Here is a 19,608-nt window from a genome sequence, read left to right as displayed (position 1 = left end):
CTGGGGAGGTAGAGGTCAAAGGTGTTGGGGAAGGGACAGAGTCAGTCCCTTTGCACCAGATACACTTACGGAGCAACCTGGTCTCTGGACTAGTCACGATCGGGGTGAGGTCCGAATTACCGATGAAAGACGTGGAAGTCTTGCTCGGTAATGACATCGCTGGAGGAATCGTGTTCCCAGTCGTGAGATTGACAGGTCAGCCTGCCAACAGTGAAGCCCCGCCCATGGACTCACAGGTTCATCATGGGGCTGCGGTAGTGAATTTAGCTGTGGTGGTAAATTTAGCTGAAATGTTTCTTCCAACCTTGTACGAGAAGGGGGTAGAAAATGGAAAGAAAGAGGGTAGTGAGACAAGAGGCAGTGAGGGAGCTGGGACGGACGTAGCAGTAGCCAGGAAAGAATTTGTGCAGACGCAGGAGCGAGACGAGGGGCTGATGGATTTGGCAGAGACCGCTCTCTCTGACACAGCCTTGACAAGGGAACTAGTAGGCTATTGTGCGGATGAGGAAGTGCTAAGGAAGAAAGGGAAATCAAGTACAGTATCCACAGATGAGGAGTGGGGGGTGGTGCAAAAGAGTTATGGGGATGAGGTTTTTAACATGGCCCACGAGGTACCCCCCGGTGGACATTTTGCGGTGCTGGAGGAAACAGTTGGTGGAATCATGAAAGAGATTTACCGGCTGCCCAGGGGAAAAAATGTTATTGATCATGACCGACGCGAACTGAGACGGTCACCGGCTTTTGATATGCTAACAAACCTAGTCGGTGTTAGCGTGGAAATCAATGAAGCTAGGGGCCCCCTGATAAGAGGAAAAAACCATTTTGAAAAGATTAGGATGGGATCGGTCAGATGGGAGAAGGCTATTGTTTTGGCCAGGTCTACTGATAAGGTCTCTCCCTTAATCCCCGAACAAAGCGAATCTTCAGAAGAAGTAATTAAACGACTCGCACCTGTGTGTTTGATTGTCCCGAGGAAATGCAAAGAACTGGGACGTTGGGTGATGTCTGTTACAATAGGGCAGCCTAGTAAAGAACACTCATATTTAATGAGTAATTCAGTGACTAAAGGGCTGATGAACACAGAGGTGTGTATTGGCAATTTAATACGGCTGTCTGAAGCCAGTTTGATAGTGAACCTTGGAAAAAATGAATTCGGCCACACGAGGGTCACTTACCTGGGAATTGTGGTGACACAGGGGCAGCTGGCAGCGATGCAAGCTACAGTGCAGGCTATCGCTGACCTCCCAACCCCGACAGACAAGAGGGCCCTCAGAAGGCTCTTGGAGATGGTGGGGTACTGCAGGAAGTTTTGCAATAACTCTGCGGTCAATACCCGTCCCCCTCCTACTAAGCCCTTGCGAGAGAAAACTGAGTCGGAATGGGACGACCCTTGTTATTGTGGTCCGGGACAAAACCAAATGAGAGGTTACATTGGTCGCAATTCATCACTGTTTTTGGCCACTATGAAGTTTGCTGAGTTGGAGCCTGGTCTAAGGGATTATTAATAACACGTGTAAAAGAAACAGAAAATGTGATGACTGTCTGTCGGGGTGCTGACAGCTTCAAACTCGCTGTGTTAGCCAAATAGCTGATAAAAATGTATATTTGTGTGTGTATCAAATAATGTATTCATGTTTGTAATTTTTACCTCCCGGTAAAAATCCTTAAAAGGGGGGAAGTGTGACGAGAATACACATAAAATTAAGATGTTTGCTGGCCTGGGTTAGCATCAGTGACATCAGCAAGTGGTCTGCCACCTGCCCTCAGGGGAAGGAGAGATAAGGAACAATGGAGCAGCGTCTGGAGATGTGTAATGAAGGGACGTGGGAGAGAGAGCTGTCTGGAGCGGCTCCCCCCTTTGAACCTTGAACTGTTTGAAGTGATGGACAGGCGATACCCCAGCAGGGGGATAAAAAGGGACAGGTTCGCTAAGGCAGGACACACGCCACCCGAGGTAACGAGACCCTGGAAGCGAGTCAGTGAGAAGTACCAGACAACGGCCAGGGTGGAAAGGTACGATCAGCGGGAACCCGGTGTGTGTCCGCCCTTGCCTGGGTGCCGGGTTCACTGCAGAGGATCGACCGCATCTGGAGGAGGGGTCACAGTCGGTGACCTCAGGTGACATCACCAAGGACCCGCCCAAAAAGCTGCTTGTGAGCCATCTCGCCGGTCTGTGAGTGAAGCCGTTCTGAATGATCAGTTGTTCCTGTTCTCTCTCTTCCCCCACGTTGTCCATCGCCATAGCAACGATTACTGCGAACTGAACTACTAAACTGGACTGAACTTTGAGTCACTTTGAAATTTGGTCATTTACCCCTAGACAACGATAGAGCTTGATTGATGCTGTTATCTTAATTCTGTGCACATGTGTGTTTATCATCGCTGAACTGTTGCAATTATTATCCTTTCGATTACTGTGTTGCTTGTTTCTTTAATAAAACTTTCTTAGTTCTAGTACTCCAGACTCCAACTGAGTGATCCATTTCTGCTGGTTTGGCAACCCAGTTACGGGGTACGTAACACACAAAATCAACTTCTCACCCCTTTACTTCACCCCTCCCCATCTCCTGGTTTCACCTACCACCTAGTATTTCTTCCTCCTCTCCCCCCACTTTCATGCTCTGACCTAATCTTTTTTTCCCAGTCCCGATGAAGGGCCTCGACCTGAAACGTTAATTGTTTTCCATAGAAGCGGTCTAGCCTGCTGAGTTGAGCATTTCTCTGCTGTCCTAACTGATGAAATGTAAAGAAGGGTGGATGGGGGTGGAGCCTTACCTATTGCTTTTCCTTTTTGCTTTCTCTGACTGAAGCCTCTAAGAGCCTAAGCCTCAAAATCTGCATCCTAACTCTGTCTAATACAATGATGCTCGCTCTGCTTTCCCCTGCTTTCCTTTAATTTGTTTTTGCTAATCAATCCCAAGTGCCAATTCGTCATTGGTCAGAGCTCCAAAAAAAAACTGCCCAGAGTTGCTGCCCTTTACACTTGGTCAGTAAACCTGAGTGAAATTCCCTCCTCTCAAACTTCTGATCTCCTTGGTCGCTGGTCAAAGGTCCTGTTCTTCAGCTTCTTCACGAACTACCTGTATTCACTACACAAGATCCCTTTCTGCCTATGTTATTAGCAGCAATGTGCACCCTGACTGCTCACCCTCCCTCTGAAAATATTCTGCAACTACTCTAAGACATCCTAGACCCTAGTGCCTGAGAGGCAACATACCATCCGGTGTCTCTTTCCAAACTATAGTGTCCTATCACCATTGCTCTGCCTTATGTTACTCTTCCCTGCTGAGCCTCACAGCTGGTCACAGCACCACTGACCTGACTGCTTCATCCCCCCAGCAGAATGTTCTATGAAAGCAATTTCTACCCATCCTATCTGCTTTAGAACATAGATCATTGAATATTACAGCTATTATTTTTTGGACTCTTTGGCCTTTTAACCTACTTTGGGATTAATCTAACCCAGCAGTCCCCAACCACCGGGCCGCAAAGCATGTGCTACCAGGCCGTGAGGAAATGATATGAGTCAGCTGCACCTTTCCTCATTCCCTGTCACGCACTGTTGAACTTGAACATAGGGTTGCCAACTGTCCCGTATTTGCTGGGACATCCCGTATATTGGGCTAAATTGCCCTTCTCCCGTATTTCCCCCGCTAAGGTAGAGCGTTCCTATGAAACCTTTCATGCCGAAATGGCGTGAAGTGAAGAAGCAATTATCATTAATTTATATGGGAAAATTTTTTGAGCGTTCCCAGACCCAAAAAATAACCTAACAAATCATACCAAATAACACATAAAACCGAAAATAACACTAACATATAGTAAAAGCAGGAATGATATGATAAATGCACAGCCTATATAAAGTAGAAATAATGTATGTACAGTGTAGTCCGGGAGATCAAGGCAAAACCGATTTGTGGGGGGAAAAAATCGGCACGTTTTTTCATGCACATGTCACGCATGCGCACACAGATGCCCGCGCAAGGCTTCATGGTCATGGTAGTCTTTCCTAGGGTAAAGTGTTCCGGGATTTGACTGCTACTTTTGTCCCTTATTTGGGAGTGAGAAAGTTGGCAACCCTAACTGTAAAAGACATGTTGAGGTGAGTTTAACCTACTTGAACACCCCGCTGGTTGGCCGGTCCGCAAGAATATTGTCAATATTAAACCGGTCCGCGGTGCAAAAAAGGTTGGGGACTCCTGATCTGACCCATCCCTCCTACATAGCCGCCACTTTTCTATCATCCATGTCTAAGAGTTTCTTAAATGCCCCAAATGTATATGCCGCTACCAGCACTCCTGGCAGGGCATTTCATCTCTATAGAACATGGAACAGTAGAGCACAGGAACAGGCCCTTCGGCCCACAGTGTTGTGCTGAACAACATAAATTAGTGATCAAATGGCCAACTAAACTCATCTCTCTGTTCATGTCCCTCCATATTCCTCACATCCTCACAAGTGGTGAGGAAGGCAAATGTGACATTAGCATTCATTTCAAGAGGACAAGAATATAAAAAAAGACATAATGTTGAGGCTTCATAAAACACTGGTGAGGCCTGACTTGGAGTATTGTGAGCTGTTTTGAGCCCCTTATCTTAGAAAGCATCTGCTGATATTGCAGAAGTTTCAAAGGAGGCTCACAAAAATGATTCTGCGATTGAAAGGCTTGTCATATGAAGAACATTTGATGGCTCTGGTCAATGGCAGCGGTTAAGAAGTATCTAAGTTGAGCACTTGAATTGCTAATCACAGAGGGCAACGCACCAAGTTTCAGGAAATGGGATAAAAATGGAAACCATTGACAGGAAGGTATCCATTTCTTGGTGTGGACAGGTTGGGCTGAGATGCCTCTTTCAATGCTATATAATTCTATGAATCTAAATTCATTTCTGAACCTTTTAAATTCCAGGTACATATCTGTTTTTATGTAATCTCCCCTGAAATTCGGAATATGAGCAGGATGCAAGAGGGTTTAAGATTGAGTGTAAAGAGGATAAAAACAGATATTCGTTTTGGTAGGACCAGATTCTTTTTAAATGAGTGTACACCACGTTCTCTAGCTGGAATGTTAATTCCACACAGAGTAAACAAGGATGTTTCAGTGTACCTGTCCTACAATTTAATGACATTTATTCACATTTAGCCAAAATACAAGCCCCACAGGACCATCTTTTAGCTCCCATGATCACTCGGTTCATGGAGCAAAAATTATTTTAAAAAATTAACTTTGAAAAGAAAATAAGTTTCTTAAACACACCATATTCCGAATTTTAAAGATAAAACCCAATCACAGTTATTCTGTTTGCCTCTGGCTGAGGCGCTCTTTACCTTATTTGTGTTTTCTTTACTGCCACTGGTTCAGTAAAAACCATAAATGGAAGAGCCAGGTTAAAGAAACAATTTCTGTATGCTTCAAGTGGAAGGTCTGCAACAAGTTTGATTAACTCCAGTGCCACCTGTAAATAAAAGAGAAAACCTACTTGAGGGTATTTATTTTTTTTTAGTTCATATTGTGACGGGATCCTGAATTACCCCTATGAACTGTGCTTTTGTCCAACACAGACACCTTGTTAAAAGAGAGAGAAAGAAAGAAAGAAAGAGAGAGAGAGGCGAAGACCGCTTTGAGATGCTGTTATGGTTTTTTGGCAGCATGTTTATACTTTCTACAAGGACACTAGCAGCTTCCAAGTTCTTACAGAGAGAGAAGAGAGGAGCTGCATGATGGACAGTTGGTATTCAGCACGGTGAGATAAATAGATGGTCAGCTGTTAGTCCTACAGACACATGGTTTTGGACACTGAATGAGCTCTTTGTTGTGCCCACAGAAAAGGTGGATTTTGGAGGATCGATCAGGCAGATCGATCAGTGGCTCTCGCAGTGTGAAAAGGGTGTGACCAGTGAGGAGTTATTTGTGTGTCCAACCCTTGCCTGGGTTGATAATTCCACCACAGAAGAATGGTCCCCTTTGTTGTGGTCATGGTCAGTGACTTCTAAAGGATTTCGGAGGACAACGGGAAGATCGATGGCGTCAGCTCACCTGAAGACTCAAATCTTTCTCTCTCTCTCTCTCTCTCCATCATCCCTCAACTAAATACCACGAACTGAACTGAACCTTACTCATCATTGTAAGACTATCTATTTACCCCTAGACTTGAAGAAGCTTGGTTTTCATATATTTCCACACACACACACACATACATATATAATCAATCATTGCTAACCTGTTTGATATATCTGCATTTATATTACTGTATTGCATAGTTACTAATAAATATCATTAGTTAATAGCAATACCAGACTCCAAAGTGTTTTCCATTTCTGCTGGATCTTTAATCTGTCACTTGTCATGCTTTGCAGGAAATGCTACAATTATTGTCCTTTCTCAACTGTACCCAAAAAGATGGAGATGAGCAATCTTCTTGAACTAGTGAAGACCTTTGGTAAACAATGACCTTGCACAAAAGAGTAAGAATGTGAGCGAGAGTGGGTGAGAGGGAGAGTGAGAGCAACAGCAAGAGCAAGAGAGAGCGAGGATATGGGCAAGAGAGACCTAATGTATGAGTGGGCGTGAAAAGGAGTAAGAAGAGAGTGACAGAAAGGTTTAAAGGTCAAGTTTAATGTCAGAGAAATGTATACAATATATATCATGAAATGCTTTTTCTTCACAAAAGGAGTGTGAAGGAGCGAGAGGGGAAATGTCAGAGGGAACAAGGAAGTGGGCAAGATAGGGTAGAGACGGGGGAAGAGACAAAGAGAGGAGGGGGAAAAAAGCAGGCAGAGGGAAGAAATAGGATGAGAAAAGGGAGGGGGAGGGGTAGGAGGGGGATGGGGAGGGGTAGGGGTAGGAGGGGGATGGGGAGGGGAGGAGGGAGGAGGAAGGGGGAGGGGAGGGAAAGGGAGAGAGTGAAAGAGAATGAGTGAATGAGTGAAGAGAGAGATGTCAAAAATATACTGTATGTAGAAAAAGACAAGTTAATCTTCAGAGTTTAAGTACGGTCAGAACTAAGGTTTCTATTCCTGAGAACATTTGTGACAGGCAATTGGTAAGTTGGGAATAAAGAGAAGCAACCTGTGAGAAAGAATCACAGAAACAGTTATGGTGGGAAGTTGGGGGGAGTAATAAAGAGACTCATAATCTATCAGGCAGTTTGGGATTTGAAACTCTGTGCTCTGATTTGCGAAGCCTTTATGATTATCAAATACTTGTGCTCCCATGGATTAAGAAATTGAACCAGAAAGGATGGTGAAGCTCTTACCAGCCCTGATACTGCTGCAGTTGCTGTTGCTATGGCAGGAATAATCCTTCCAGCTATCCTCTTTGTTTTCAACCTGTCTGCTGCATCAATGTTGTACATCCTTGCCCGTAAGTTGGATGCTGCTGTTATAAAGTCAATATGTCCATTGCCGTCATTGTCTTTTTCAAAGGTGACTGGCATCATATGGAGATGATCTAATAAACATGCACAAAAAGAAAAACAAGTTCATGAGATTATTATGTGTTTATAAGGATTGGATGTTGAAACCTGAAACATTATTTCCTTTCTCTACACTTTCCCAATTCATTTGTTTTCTTTTCACAGGAACTTATTTGTTCTGGGGTTAACATCAATGACATTATACCTTTAATTATATTGGTAGAAATGATCAATTCTCTTATAAAAGCCAAGTCTATTATTCAATGGCCAAGTTGGATATGGTGCAGCACATTTGAGCCTCACCCTATTTTCATTATACTCTTACACAAGAGAAATGGCATTAGACAGCTAGTAGTAGCTGATTGCCCCTCTGACTGGAGGCCTTTGACTAGTAGACTGCCGCAGAGATCGGTGCTGGGTTCGTTGTTGTTTGTCATCTGTATCAATGACTGGGATGATAATGTGGTTTACTGTAGCAGCAAGTTTGTGGATGACACCAAGATCGGAGGTATAGTGGTCAGCACAGAAGGCCAGCATGACTTGCAGTGGGATCTAGATCAGTTGGAAAAAGTGGTCTGAAAAAGAGCAGATGGCTTTTAATGCAGACAAGTGCAAGGTTTTGCACTTCGGTAGGACGAACCAGGGTAGGTCTTACACAGTGAACGGTAGATCCCTAAGGAGTGTGGTAGAACATAGGGTTCTGGGAATACAAGTCCATAATTTGTTAAAAGTGGCATCACAGGTAGATAGGGTCATAAAGAAAGCCTTCATAAATCAAGGTATTGAATAGAGGAGATAGGATGTTATGTTGAGGTTGTATAAGACATTGGTGAGGCCTAATTTGAAGTATTGAGTGCAGTTTTGATCAACTATCTACAGGAAAGATGAAAATAAGGTTGAAAAAGTACAGAGAAAATTTACAAGGATGTTGCTAGGTCTGGAGGAACTGAGTTATTTGGAAAGATTGAATAGGCTTGGACTTTATTCCTTGGAACGTATAAGGTTGAGAGGAGATTTGATACAAAATTATAAGGAGTAGAGATGGGGTAAATGCAAGCAGGCTTTTTCCACTGAGGTTGTGTGGGACTACAACTAGAAGTCATGAGTCGAGGGTAAAAGGTGAAATGTTTAAGGGTAATATGAGGGAAAACTTCACTCAGAGGGTCACGAGAGTCGAGAGTGCGGAATGAGCTGCCAGCACAAGTGGTGCACGCGAGCTCAATTTCAATGTTTAAGAAAAGTTCGGATAAGTACATGGATGGTAGGGGTATGGAGAGCTATGGTCCCGGTGCAGGTTGATGGGAGTAGGCAGTTTAAATGTTAAGTATGGACACGATGTGCCTATCTCTGGGCTGTACTTCTCTATGACTAAATACATAAAATTATAGACACTTGCAACACAAAGTTAGTTATTCACTCCAGCATAAGCACTGGCTGAATGCAATCAAACTGGCTTTCTTACTCACAAAAGCCTTATGTCAATACAGATATCTTTCTCTGCCTTTGGAGCAAATGTTATAACTGATGGCAACGCCTGTGTTGCATCATTTCAAGATTGTTTAAAATTCAAGATTTTTAATGTCATTTCTAGTCTATAAATGTAAAAGAGAACAAAATAATTTTTACTCCCAATCTGAGGCAGCACAAAAAAGACACAATAAGATAAAGAATACAGTAAAAAGAAAAATTAATATAAATCCATAATATAGCTTAAGTGCATAGATTTATGTATATAGAGTGATGCTAGGTACAGGAGTGACTTTGACAGGAGAAATGATAACATAATGGTGGTGGGATTGGTTAGTGGGTGGAGCTGATCAGCCTAACTGCTTGGGAAAAATAATGGCTTTTCCAGTTTGGTTCCCTGGAAGAACTGGATTGCCAGACATGACTGAATAGCATGTACATAGGAAGGTCGAAGTGGAATTATCTGACTTAATTAAAAGGACATCAACATCAATGGTCAGACTATGCACGCACTTCCAACCATTTCATATGAATGAACATCAAGTCACTGGGAAGGAACATTGTGCAGACTTTCGAAACTGGGACTGTTAACTTTAGAAAAATGGTAGACTTTAAGGAGATAGAGTTGAGGATTTTGTCATAAAAATGGAATTGGATTATGTGCAGTTGAATGTTTTTACCATTTACTTAATCTGTATTCCTCTTAAAGAAAAATGAAATCTATAAACGCAAATTGACACTTTGAAGACAGCACTCACTTTTGGTTGCAACTCCTGTTTTCCTGGCTTGGTTTAATAAATCAATGGCCACTCGTTCCTCTTCACTGCTTACTGTAAATTTTGCCTGGTCAGATTTCTTTATGTTTTCATCAGTTTCTATTTGCTAAGAATAAAAGTGGATGAATTTTCATGCAAAGAACAGAACTGCAGCATCAACGTTAAAAAAAATCAATAGATTTTCAAACTTTGCACTGCTACCCCGGTAACCTTTCCCAATAACATTTCACAAGTACGTAATATGTTTGAAATACAGAGAGACTCAACTGAGGTTTTGAAAGGAAGGATGCATTTACAATGACTCTCTTATTCTGCAAAATTTAACATGCCACCAGCATTGAAAACTATAAACTGATGTATTTAAAGTTTAAATAAATCACAGCATTTAAACACTGGTAAAGAGTTGATTGCCATGGCAATATGCAGGTTTCTCATCACTATGAAGCTGCATATTTCCCACTGAGTGCTACAAGGTAAATTACTGAATGCTTTAGGCCTCACAGTTATAAAAGCACAGTTTTATGTTTTCTTTCCAATAGATAATTTGCTTCATATGCAAATACTTCAAATGAATGTATTTTATCACCAAGCAATAGATCACTTATTTTCATGCATCAATGAATAGGTTTTCATCAGAATCAGGTTTAATATCAACGGTATAGGTCGTGAAATTTGATATTTTGCAGCAACAATACAATTTATAGGCAGGTCTAAACCATTAAGTTGCTGTCATTTGTGCAAAAGGAGTATAGAGTACAGGGGCATTAGAGAGGAGCTGGTCAAAGTTGATTGGAAGAGGACACTAGCAGGGATGACAGCAGGGCAACAGTAGCTGGCATTTTCCTGGAGCAAAACGGAAGGTGCAGGATAGACTCATCCCAAAGAAGTAGTATTCCAAAGGAAGGACAGTATAAAAGCAAAAGGGAGGCATATAATATCCAGTGAACCAGATATAATATCTTGTTCTGTAAGGGTTGGAGTTGGGACCGCTTTTCTCATGTTACATGTCAAAGATCTGGATGATGGAATTGGTGGCTTTCTGGGCAAGTCTGCAGATGATATGAAGTTAATTGGAGGGGCAAGTAATTTTGAGAAAACAAAAAGAAGGATTTGGGCAGATTAGGAAAATGGGCGAAGAAGTGGTAGATGGAATACAGAGCAGGGAAGTGTATAATCATGTACTTTGGTAGAGGGAATAAAGGCATAGACTATTTTCTAAATGGGGAGCTAATTAAGAAATCAGTGGTGCCAAAAGACTTAGGGAATCCTGCAATAGAACCCACAAGGTTAACTTGCAGGTTGAGCTGGTAGCAAGACAGGCAAATGCAATGTCAGCATTATTTTCAAGAGGACTATAATGTGAAAGCAAAGATGCAATGTTGAGGCTTTGTAAGGCATTTAATCAGACCACATTTGGAATACGGCGAGCAATTTTGGGCACCTGATCTAAGAAAGGAGGTGCTGGCATTGAAGAGGGTCCAAAGGAGGCTCACGAGAATGATCCCAGAAATAAAAGGATTAACATATGAAGAGTGTTTGATAGTCCTGAGCCTGTACTCGCTTGACTGATTAATTCATGCTGATACAATTGTATTTCTAACTTATATTGATTGTCCTGTTATGAAGGCCTGAACAGATCAGATATGGCAAAGTTAATTCCCATGGTGGGGGATTCTAGGCCAAGAGGGCACGATTTCAGGATTGAAGGTCATCCTTTTAGAACTGTGATGCGGAGAAATTACTTTAGTCAGAGGGTGGTAAATCTGTGGAATTTGTTGCCACAAGTATCTGTGGAGGCCAAGTCATTGGGTGTATTTAAGGCAGAGATAGATAGGTTCTTGATTAGCCAAGGCATCAATGGCTAATGGGGTAAAAGCAGGGGAGTGGGGATGACTGGAAGAATTGGATCAGCCCATGATTGAATGGCAGAGTACTTGATTGGCCGAATCCTTAAACTTACTAACTCACCTGCTGACTTTTTCAGCCAAGTTATTTCTACACACCATAAACAGTAGTGGGTCTCAGTATGGATCCTTGTGGAAATCTACCAGTCACAGAACCCCATCTAGAGTCACATCAACCACTACATTCTGTCTTCTAAGGACAGGCTAATTCCAAATTCAAACAGCTAAGTCACTGTGAACCTCAAGCATCTTAATCTTCATCTTTCAAATGCCTTACTAAAATCAATGTAGACAACATCCACATCTTCTTGAAGAACTCAATCAAGTTAGTCATTACTTACAATTATCACGACACATTTGGGAATTCTCAATTATTCATCACAAAGTATGTATAATTTTAAATAGCACATGGTTATCATAGCCAGCCAAAAAAGCTAAGGTGAAAATTCACCTCACAGCCATGAAGCTGTAAGTGACTGATGCATTGTTTTGTTGTAATTATCCTTCATTCACTGCAATCTCATGGTAAAACTTCCATCTTTTACCTAGGAAAGCTGCTGCAGTTTGTTTCTTCTGTTCTTCAAACAGTTGATTTGATTAGAGGGAACACATAATTTGTTTGTAAAAACAAATCCTTCTGCCACAATCTACAAATTGTGTGCACACAATAAACAAATCTTTAATGTTCAAAATATAATTCAAACTAAACTACAAAATGAAGGCATCTACCTATTTTAAAAAATTTCCTTTGAGTGAACTTCCATTAACCTATAGAAGCCTAATAGACTGTCTACGTGTTCAGGACGTAACTGAGGAAATAAACAAATGAAATCTGAAATTTTGTATGTAAATTGGGTTCACAATACAGATGTACACTACAAATGATTTTTCTAAAACTCCCATAAGAGATTTTCATTGCCCAAGTGACTCCAACATGTAATGTTGGATTCTCTGCAGCCAGAGTTCTGACACCAGCAGGAAAAGGGATGAGGTCCTAAAGAGAGGATATCGAAAGCTGAAAAGTAAGACCTTAAGGGTTTAATCTCTGGATTGCTGCCTGTGTTACGCACCAGTGAAAACAAGAATAGAATTATTTGGTAGATGACCAAAAGACATAAAAGCTTAATTAGGCCATTTGGCCCACCGAACCAGCTCTGCCATTCAATCGTGGCTGTTCCTTTTTTCCCCTCCTCAGTCCCACTTCTTGGCATTCTCTCCATAATCTTTGATGCTGCGCCTTGCCCAATCAAGAACCTGTGAAGCACTGCCTTAAATCCACTGCTGCCTGTGGTAATAAATTCCACAAATTCACCACCCTCTGGCTAAAGAAATTTCTCCGCATCTTTGTTTTAAATGGACGCCTTTCTATCCTGAAGCTGTGCCCTCTTGAAACATCCTTCCCACATCTACTCTGTCTTAACCTTCAATATTCAAAAGATTTCAATGAGATCCCCCCCCATCTTTCTAAATTCCAGCGAGTACAGGCCCAGAGCTATCAAACGTTCCTCATAAGATAGTCCTTTCAATCCCAGAATCATCATTGTGAACCTCCTCTGAATCCTCTCCAATGGCAGCACATCTTTTCTTAGACGAGGAGCCCAAAACTGTTCACAATACTCAAGGTAAGGCCTCACCAATGCCTTATAAAACCTCAACATCACATCCCTGTTCTTATACTCCAGACCTCTTGAAATGAATACTAACATTGCATTTGCCTTCCTCACCATCGACTCTACCTGCACAAGGACTCTCAAGTCCCTTTGCATCTCAGATTTTTTGATTTTCTTCCCATTTAGAAAATAGTCTGCAGATTTATTTCTACTAGCAAAGTGTTTGACCATGCATTTTCCAACATTGTATTTCATTTGCCACTTTCTTACCCATTTTCCTAATCTGTCCAAGTCCTTCTGCAACCTACCCGTTTCCTCAACACTATCTGCCTCTCCACCAATCTTTTTATCATCTGCAAACTTGGCAACAAAACCATCTATTCTATCACCCAAATCATTGATTTACTGCATAAAAAAGTGGTCCCAACACCGAGCCCGGCAGAACACCACTAGTCACTGGTAGCCAACCAAAAAAGGATCATTTTATTCCCACTCGCTGCCTCCTACCAATCAGCCGATCCTTTAACCATGCCAGTAACTTTCCTGTAATACCATGGGGTCTTAACTTAGTAAGCAGCCTTATCTGTAGAACGTTGTCGAAGACCTTCTGAATGTCCAAATTTACAACATCCACTTTTATCTGTCCTACTTGTTAACTCCTCAAAGAATTCCAACAGGTTCATCAGGCAAATTTTTCTCTTAATGAAACCATGCTGACTTTGTCCGATCTTATACTGTGTCTCCAAGTACTCCATAACCTCATCCTTAACAATCGAATCCAACATCTTCCCAACCACTGAGGTCAGGCTAACTGGTCTATAACCTCCTTTCTGCTGCCATGCTGCTTTCTTATAGAGTGGAGTGACATTTGCAATTTTCCAGTCCTCTGGCACCATGCCAGACTTCAATAATTTTTGAAAGATCATTACTAACGCCTCTACAATCTCTACCTCTACCCCTTTCAGAACCCTAGGGTGCAGTCCATCTGGTCTGGGTGACTGGGAGACCGCTTTGCTGAACATCTACGCTTTGTCCGCCAGAGAAAGCAGGATCTCCCAGTGGCCACACATTTTAATTCCACATCCCATTCCCATTCTGACATGTCTATCCACGGCCTCCTCTACTGTAAAGATGAAGCCACACTCAGGTTGGAGGAACAACACCTTATATTCCGTCTGGGTAGCCTCCAACCTGATGGCATGAACATCGACTTCTTTAACTTCCGCTAAGGCCCCACCTCCCCCTCGTACCCCATCTGTTACTTATTTTTATGCACACATTCTTTCTCTCACTCTCCTTTTTCTTCCTCTGTCCCTCTGAATATACCTCTTGCCCATCCTCTGGGTCCCCCCCAAGCCCCGTCTTTCTTCCCGGACCTCCTGTCCCATGATCCTCTCGTATCCCCTTTTGCCTATCACCTGTCCAGCTCTTGGCTCTATCCCTCCCCCTCCTGTCTTCTCCTATCATTTTGGATCTCCCCCTCCCCCTCCAACTTTCAAATCCCTTACTCGCTCTTCCTTCAGTTAGTCCTGACGAAGGGTCTCGGCCTGAAACGTCGACTGCACCTCTTCCTACAGCTGCTGCCTGGCCTGCTGCGTTCACCAGCAATTTTGATGTGTGTTGCTTGAATTTCCAGCATCTGCAGAATTCCTGTTGTCTCCTGTACCAGTTCCTTAGCCACTCATTCGTCTGTGTTATCATCCTATTCCTGCCCTGATTAGCACACATACCAGGAATAATCCAGAGATTTGTACCTTGGATGAACCTGTTCTGCAGTCTCTTTCCTAGCTCTCTCCAAAGTACCTCTTCCCCCTTTCTGCCTACGTCAGTGGTGCCAATGTGTACCATGACCTCTGGCTGCTCACCCTCCCTCTTGAGAATTTTCTGCAGATGCTCTGAGACCCAAGACCTTAGTACCTGGGAGGCAACACACCATCTTAATGTCTCTTTTATGGCTACAGAATCTACTGTCTGTCCCCTTTACTATCACTATGCCTGATTTTACCCTTCCACGCTGTGGCTCATTGGCCTGGCTACTGCTCGTGCCCTGATAGAACATTCCCCCACACTGCATCCAAAGGGGCATACTTGTTACTGAGGGGAATGGCTACAGGAAAGCCTGCACTGACTCCTTACTCTCTTACTTCTCCTGGTGGTTACCCATCTACTATCTGAAGCCTGCACTCTTCGTGTGATCACCTCAGTAAGTTTATCTATTGAGATTTTCAGCATTCCAGATAGTCCTGAGTAAAACCAGCTCCAGCTCCTTAACATTGTCAGTCAGGAACTGTAGTTGGTATACCTCCTACAGAGGTAGCCATCAGAGAGACTGTCAGATACCCTGAAATTTCACATCTCACAGGAGATATATTCCACTGCCTAACCATCCTGCCTACACTGAACTAAGGTCAAAGGCTCTTCAGACAATCAAACCAAATCGAATGAGATCACGTTTAATTATCATACAGAGATACATCTGAATGAGACAGCTTTCCTCTGGGGCCAACGTGCAAAACATTCAAAATAGTGGGTAACATCATTCAAAATAGTGAGTAGAGCAGCATATTCATTCGAAAAAATATATAGTGCCTATAAAAAGTGTTCACCCCTTTAGAAGCTTTCATGTTTTATTGTTTTACACATTGAACATTGTTTTTGATGATGTGTGCTGTTCAACTTACGCCAAACAGTGATTAGTCTGATGGCCAAAAAGCTCAATTTTGGTTTCCTCAGACCATAGAACATTCTTCCAGCTGACTTCAGAGACTTCCACATGCCTTCTGGCAAACTCTAGCCGAGATTACATGTGAGTATTTTTTAACAGTGGCTTTCTCTCTGCCACTCTCCCATAAAGCTGTGACTGGTGAAGCACCTGGGTAACAGTTGTTGTATGCACAATCTCTCCCATCTCATTCACTGAAGCTCGTAACCCCCCCAGTGTTGTCATAGGTCACGGGCTCTCTCACTAGTCCCCTTCTTGCACGGACAATCAGTTTGTGAGGACAGCCTGCTCCAGGCAGATTTACAGCTGTGCCATATTCTTTCCATTTCTTGATGACTGACTTAATTGTACTCCAAGGGATATTCAGTGACTTGGAAATTTTCTTCTATCCATCTCCTGACTTGTGCTTTTCAATAACTTTTACAGAGTTGCTTGAAGTGTTCTTTTGTCTTCATGGTGTAGTTTTTGCCAAGATACTGACTCACCAGCAGTTAGATCTTCCAGATACAGGTGTATTCTAACTACAATGAATTGAAAGACCTGAACTGCACACAGGTCTCCAAAAGCAGATCTCCATTTAACTATTTAACTCCATTCACCCACTGACACAACCGATCAACAGATGACACAATAGCCACCGCCCTACATACCGTCCTTCCACATCTGGAGAAGGAGGATGCTTATAAGAGAATGCTGTTCTTGGACTACAGTTCAGCTTTCAACACCATAATTCCCTCCAGGCTCGACAGGAAGCTCAGACACCTCGGCCTTGAGCAGTTGGATCCTGGACTTCCTGTCAGATCACTGGCAGGTGGTAAGAGTGGGCTCCCTCACCTCCAACCCTCTGACTGTCAACACAGGAGCCTCTCAGGGCTGTGTACTAAGTCCCCTCCTTTACTCCCTGTATACCCATGACTGTGTTGCCACCCACAGCTCTAACCTGCTAATTTAATTTGCTGACGACACTACACAGAATGGCATAATCTCAAATAATAACGAGGTGGCCTACAGGGAAGAAGTCTTCTCTCTGACACAGTGGTGTCATGAAAACAACCTCTCCCTCAATGTCGCAAAAACAAAGGAGCTGGTTGTGGATTACAAGAGGAATGGAGACGGGCTAACCCCTATTGACATCAATCAATCAGGGGTTGAGAAGACAAGCAGCTTCAAGTTCATCAGTACCCCCATCACTGAGGATCTCAACGTGGTCTGTACACACCAACTATGTGGTGAAAAAGGCACAACAGCATCTCTTCCACTTCAGATGGTTGAAGAAGTTTGGTATGGGCCCCCAAATCCTAAGAACTTTCTACAGAGGCACAATTGACAGCATCCTAACTGGCTGCATCACTGCCTGGTATGAGGACTGTACCTCTCATAATCACAGGACTCTGCAGAGAGTGGTGCAGACAGCCTGGCGCATCCGTAGTTGTGAACTTCCCATGATTCGGGACATTTACAAAGACAGGAGTGAAAAAGGGCACCCCAACCACAATCTATTCCAGCTGCTACCATCCGGGAAACGGTACCATAGCATAAAAGCCAGGACCAACAGGCTCCAGGACAGCTTCTTCCACCAGGCCATCAGACTGATTCACTCACGCTGACTTGAGTGTACTCTATACCACATTGACCGTTCTATTTATTATAAATTATTATAAATTACTATGATTGCACATTGCACATTTGGACGGAGATGTAACGTAAAGATCTTTACTGCACGTGAAGGACGTAAGAAATAAAGTCAATTCAATTCAATTCAACTTCTAAAACCAATAGGTGCATCAGTAATGATCTAGTGTGTTATGTTAAACACCATGAGACATAGGAGCAGAATTAGGCCATTCAGCCCATTCAGTCTGCTCCACCATTCCATCATGGCTGATCCCGGATCCCTCTCAACCCCATACACCTGCCTTCTTGCCATAATCCTTTGATGCCCTGACCGATCAGGAACCCATCAACTTCCACCTTAAGTATACCCATGGACTTGACCTCCACTGCAGTCTGTGTCAGACCATTCCACAGATTCACTACTCTCTGGCGAAGAAAACAATCCCTCCTTACCTCTGTTCTAAAAAGCTGCCCCTCAATTTTGAGTCTGTGCCTTCTAGTCCTGGATACCCCCACCATAGGAAATAACCTCTCCACATCCATCCTATCTAGTCCTTTCAACATTCGGTGGGTTTCAATGAGACCCTGCTACCCCACCCACCCCGCATTCTGAGTACAGGCCCAAAGCTGCCAAATGCTCCTCATATGTTAACCCCTCCATTCCTGAAATCATCCTCAAGAACCTCCTCTGGACTCTCCCCAATGAGAACACATCCTTTCTGAGATATGGGGCCCAAAACTGTTGACAATACTCCAAGTACGGCCTGACTAGTGTCTTATTAAGGCTCAGCATTATCTCCTTGCTTTTATATTCTATTCCCCTTGAAATGAATGCCAACATTGTACTTATCTTCTTTACCACAGATTCAACCTGGAAATTAACCTTCTGGGAGTCTTGCACAAGGACACCTAAGTCCCTCTGCAACTCAGAGTTTTGAACCACCTCAATTAGATAATAGTTAGAACATGGAAATCTACAGCACATTATGATCCTCCAGCCCACAATGTTGAGCCGACCATGTAACCTACTCTAGAAACTGCCTAGAATTTCCCTGTTGCATTTTTCTAAGCTCCATGTACCTAACTAGGAGTCTCATAAAAGACTCCTAGTTGTATCCGCCTCCATCACCATCGCTGGCAGCCCATTCCACGCACTCACCACTCTCTGCATAAAAAAACTTACCCCTGACATCCCCTCTGTACCTACTTCCAAGAACCTTAAAACTATGCCCACTCGTGTTAGCCATTTCACCCCTGGGAAAAAGCCTCCAACTATCCACACGATCTATGCCTCTCATTATCTTATACACCTCTATCAGGTCACCTCTCATCCTTTGTCGCTCCAAGGAAAAAAAGTCGAGTTCACTCAACCTATTCTCATAAGGCATGCTCCCCAATCCAGGTAACATCCTTGTAAATCTCCTCTGCACCCTTTCTATGGTTTTCACATCCTTCTATAGTGAGGCAACCAGAACTGAGTACAATACTCCAAGTGGGGTCTGACCAGGGTCCTATATAGCTGCAACATTACCTCTCGGCTCTTAAACTCAATCCCACGATTGATGAAGGCCAAAGTACCGTACGCTTTCTTAACCACAGAGTCGACCTGCGCAGCAGCTTTGAGTGTCCTATGGACTCAGACCCCAAGATCCCTCTGATCCTCCACACTGCCAAGAGTCTTACCATTAATACTATATTCTGCCATCATATTTGACCTACCAAAATGAATCACCTCACACTTATCTGGGTTGAACTCCATCTGCCATTTCTCAGTCCAGTTTTGCATCCAATCAATGTCCCGCTTTAACCTCTGACAGCTCTCCACATTATCCAGAACACCCTCAACCTTTGTGTCATCAGCAAATTTACTAACCCCCCCCCCCAACTTCCTCATCCAGGTCATTTATAAAAATCACGAAGAGAAGGGGTCCCAGAACAGATCCCTGAGGCACACTACTGGTGACCGACCTCCATGCAGAATATGACCCGTCTACAACCACTCTTTACCTTCTGTGGGCAAGCCAGTTCTGGATCCACAAAGCAATGCCCCCTGGATCCCATGCCTCCTGACTTTCTCAATAAGCCTTGTGTAACTGTCTC

The 19,608-nt window shown here is 43.2% G+C and overlaps 1 protein-coding gene across 3 annotated transcripts in view; it reads right to left on the bottom strand.

Annotated features, from left to right (window-relative positions):
- The window catches only part of uba6 (ubiquitin like modifier activating enzyme 6), a 455,635-nt gene that overhangs the window by 40,577 nt on the left and 395,450 nt on the right, over positions 1 to 19,608 (bottom strand). For all 3 annotated transcript variants that reach the window (XM_063069103.1, XM_063069102.1, XM_063069104.1), the window contains 3 exons: positions 9,641 to 9,764; positions 7,257 to 7,450; positions 5,329 to 5,456 (listed from right to left, as the gene is read on the bottom strand). In XM_063069103.1, the coding sequence (XP_062925173.1) occupies positions 5,329 to 5,456; positions 7,257 to 7,450; positions 9,641 to 9,764 (446 nt within the window). The remainder of the gene's footprint in view (positions 1 to 5,328; positions 5,457 to 7,256; positions 7,451 to 9,640; positions 9,765 to 19,608) is intronic.

The sequence above is a fragment of the Mobula hypostoma genome, chromosome 16, assembly GCF_963921235.1.
Source record: "Mobula hypostoma chromosome 16, sMobHyp1.1, whole genome shotgun sequence".
Lineage (NCBI taxonomy): Eukaryota > Metazoa > Chordata > Chondrichthyes > Myliobatiformes > Myliobatidae > Mobula > Mobula hypostoma.
Note: the sequence above shows the minus strand (reverse complement) of the source record. Positions and strands in the feature narration are given on the sequence as shown.